Raw genomic sequence first — 1528 nt, 5'->3', positions numbered from 1 at the left:
TGTGTGTGTGTGTGTGTGTGTGTGTGTGTGTGTGTGTGTGTGTGTGATAAAATAGTGTGCAATTATAAATCAATCAGTCTCTTTGCTCCTCGCGCCTTCCGGAAATAAACTGACCTGTTTTCATGTTTTTTTTTAATTTTTTGAACCATTGTCTTCAGTCCAGATGGACCCAAACTGTTCCTCTCTTTGTTTCATGAGACCTGCGGGGCCGCCGTGTCCGTGACCGTGAGCCCCGCGTCCGCGCCGCCGCCGCCGCCGCCGCCGCCCGCCTGCGCGCTCCCGCTCATGATGACGCTGGTCTTATTGAGGTCAGAAACGTCCAAATGTCCGCCGTCCTCCTCCTCCGCCTCGTCCGAGTCGCTGGTCCGGGCCTCGCTCTCACACTCGGACTCCAGCGGCTCTTTGGGCTCCTCGCTGCCGGCCTCGGACAGACCCTGGTCCGGCTTCTCGTCCTTCTCCTTGTCCTTCTGCGCCTGCGCCTCTTTGGAGTGTCTCCACTTCATGCGCCTGTTCTGGAACCACACTTTAACCTGGAAACACACAGTTAACCCGCGTTAGGTTCAACCTGTGTTGTTGTTTGATAAAAGAACAAAAACTTTGATTTTTAAACTTTCAGAATAAAAGCATCATCTGAAAAGGAAACAAGACTTGTGAGACCTTTTTAAAAAAAATGATCTTATGAAAAACACATTCAGCTCTTTATTCGTGACTTTGCTAATTAAAAATTCATCTGGTTCTTCAAAGGAGGCCTGTCTAAAAATAAAATGCAGGTGTCAAAATGTTGCAAAAAATCGCGTCAAAAAAGAGAAATAAAAACCACAAATTATAAAATAATCATCAGAAAAAAAAACAATGTGTGGTAAAATACTGATTGTTTTAAWGTTATGAAATTAGATTTAAAAAAATAGCTCAGTGTTCCTGTCAGCCAATCAGCTTCCAGTGTGACGCAATCAATTAAAAGCCTCATTTACAGCCTCTTGAATATAAACAATTTTGCTCAGATTTTAATTTTGCAATTCAAATTTTTAATTTAGAAAAACAACATTTTGGCTAGAAACGATTGTTTTCTTTTTTGTTTTTAATCAAGTTTGCAATTTACAATAATTGTAACATTAAAATCTCATTATAGGAACAGAAAAAAAAACATCATTTRCAGTTTATTTAAATTTATTCACCACAACATGCATCAGCAACACATTTCATGTGCAGAAAAATTCCCCAGCGTTAACGGGAACTTACAAATGACTGAGGAACTGTTATAAAAACTGTGAAGATGTTGTATCAGATTACTACCAGAATGCATTTTCATCTGCAAAATGAGACGGACTGCACAAAAAAATATAAAACTGTGTCATAAACTCCACGTCTTTATCACAGAGGAAACATTTGAAGGGAAATAAACTCGTGCAATCAGGTCCCAGAGTTGTAAAGTAACTAAGTACAAATACTTTGTTACTTAAGTGGAAATTTTGCTTATCTGTACTTTACTTGAGTAATTATTTTTCAGCGTACTTTTTTACTTTTACTC

General features: G+C 39.6%; 1 protein-coding gene across 2 annotated transcripts in view; it reads right to left on the bottom strand.

Annotated features, from left to right (window-relative positions):
• Nucleotides 1-115: 115 nt before the first annotated feature.
• hlx1 (H2.0-like homeo box 1 (Drosophila)) overlaps nucleotides 116-1528 on the bottom strand; it is a 4239-nt gene continuing 2826 nt past the window's right edge. For both annotated transcript variants that reach the window (XM_014015452.1, XM_014015453.1), the window contains one exon: nucleotides 116-530. In XM_014015452.1, the coding sequence (XP_013870906.1) occupies nucleotides 192-530 (339 nt within the window). In that variant the 3' untranslated portion in view covers nucleotides 116-191. The remainder of the gene's footprint in view (nucleotides 531-1528) is intronic.

The sequence above is a fragment of the Austrofundulus limnaeus genome, unplaced genomic scaffold (genome assembly GCF_001266775.1).
Source record: "Austrofundulus limnaeus strain Quisiro unplaced genomic scaffold, Austrofundulus_limnaeus-1.0 Scaffold129, whole genome shotgun sequence".
Lineage (NCBI taxonomy): Eukaryota > Metazoa > Chordata > Actinopteri > Cyprinodontiformes > Rivulidae > Austrofundulus > Austrofundulus limnaeus.
The sequence above is the reverse complement of the archived record's forward strand: the minus strand, read 5'-3'. Positions and strand labels throughout refer to the sequence as shown.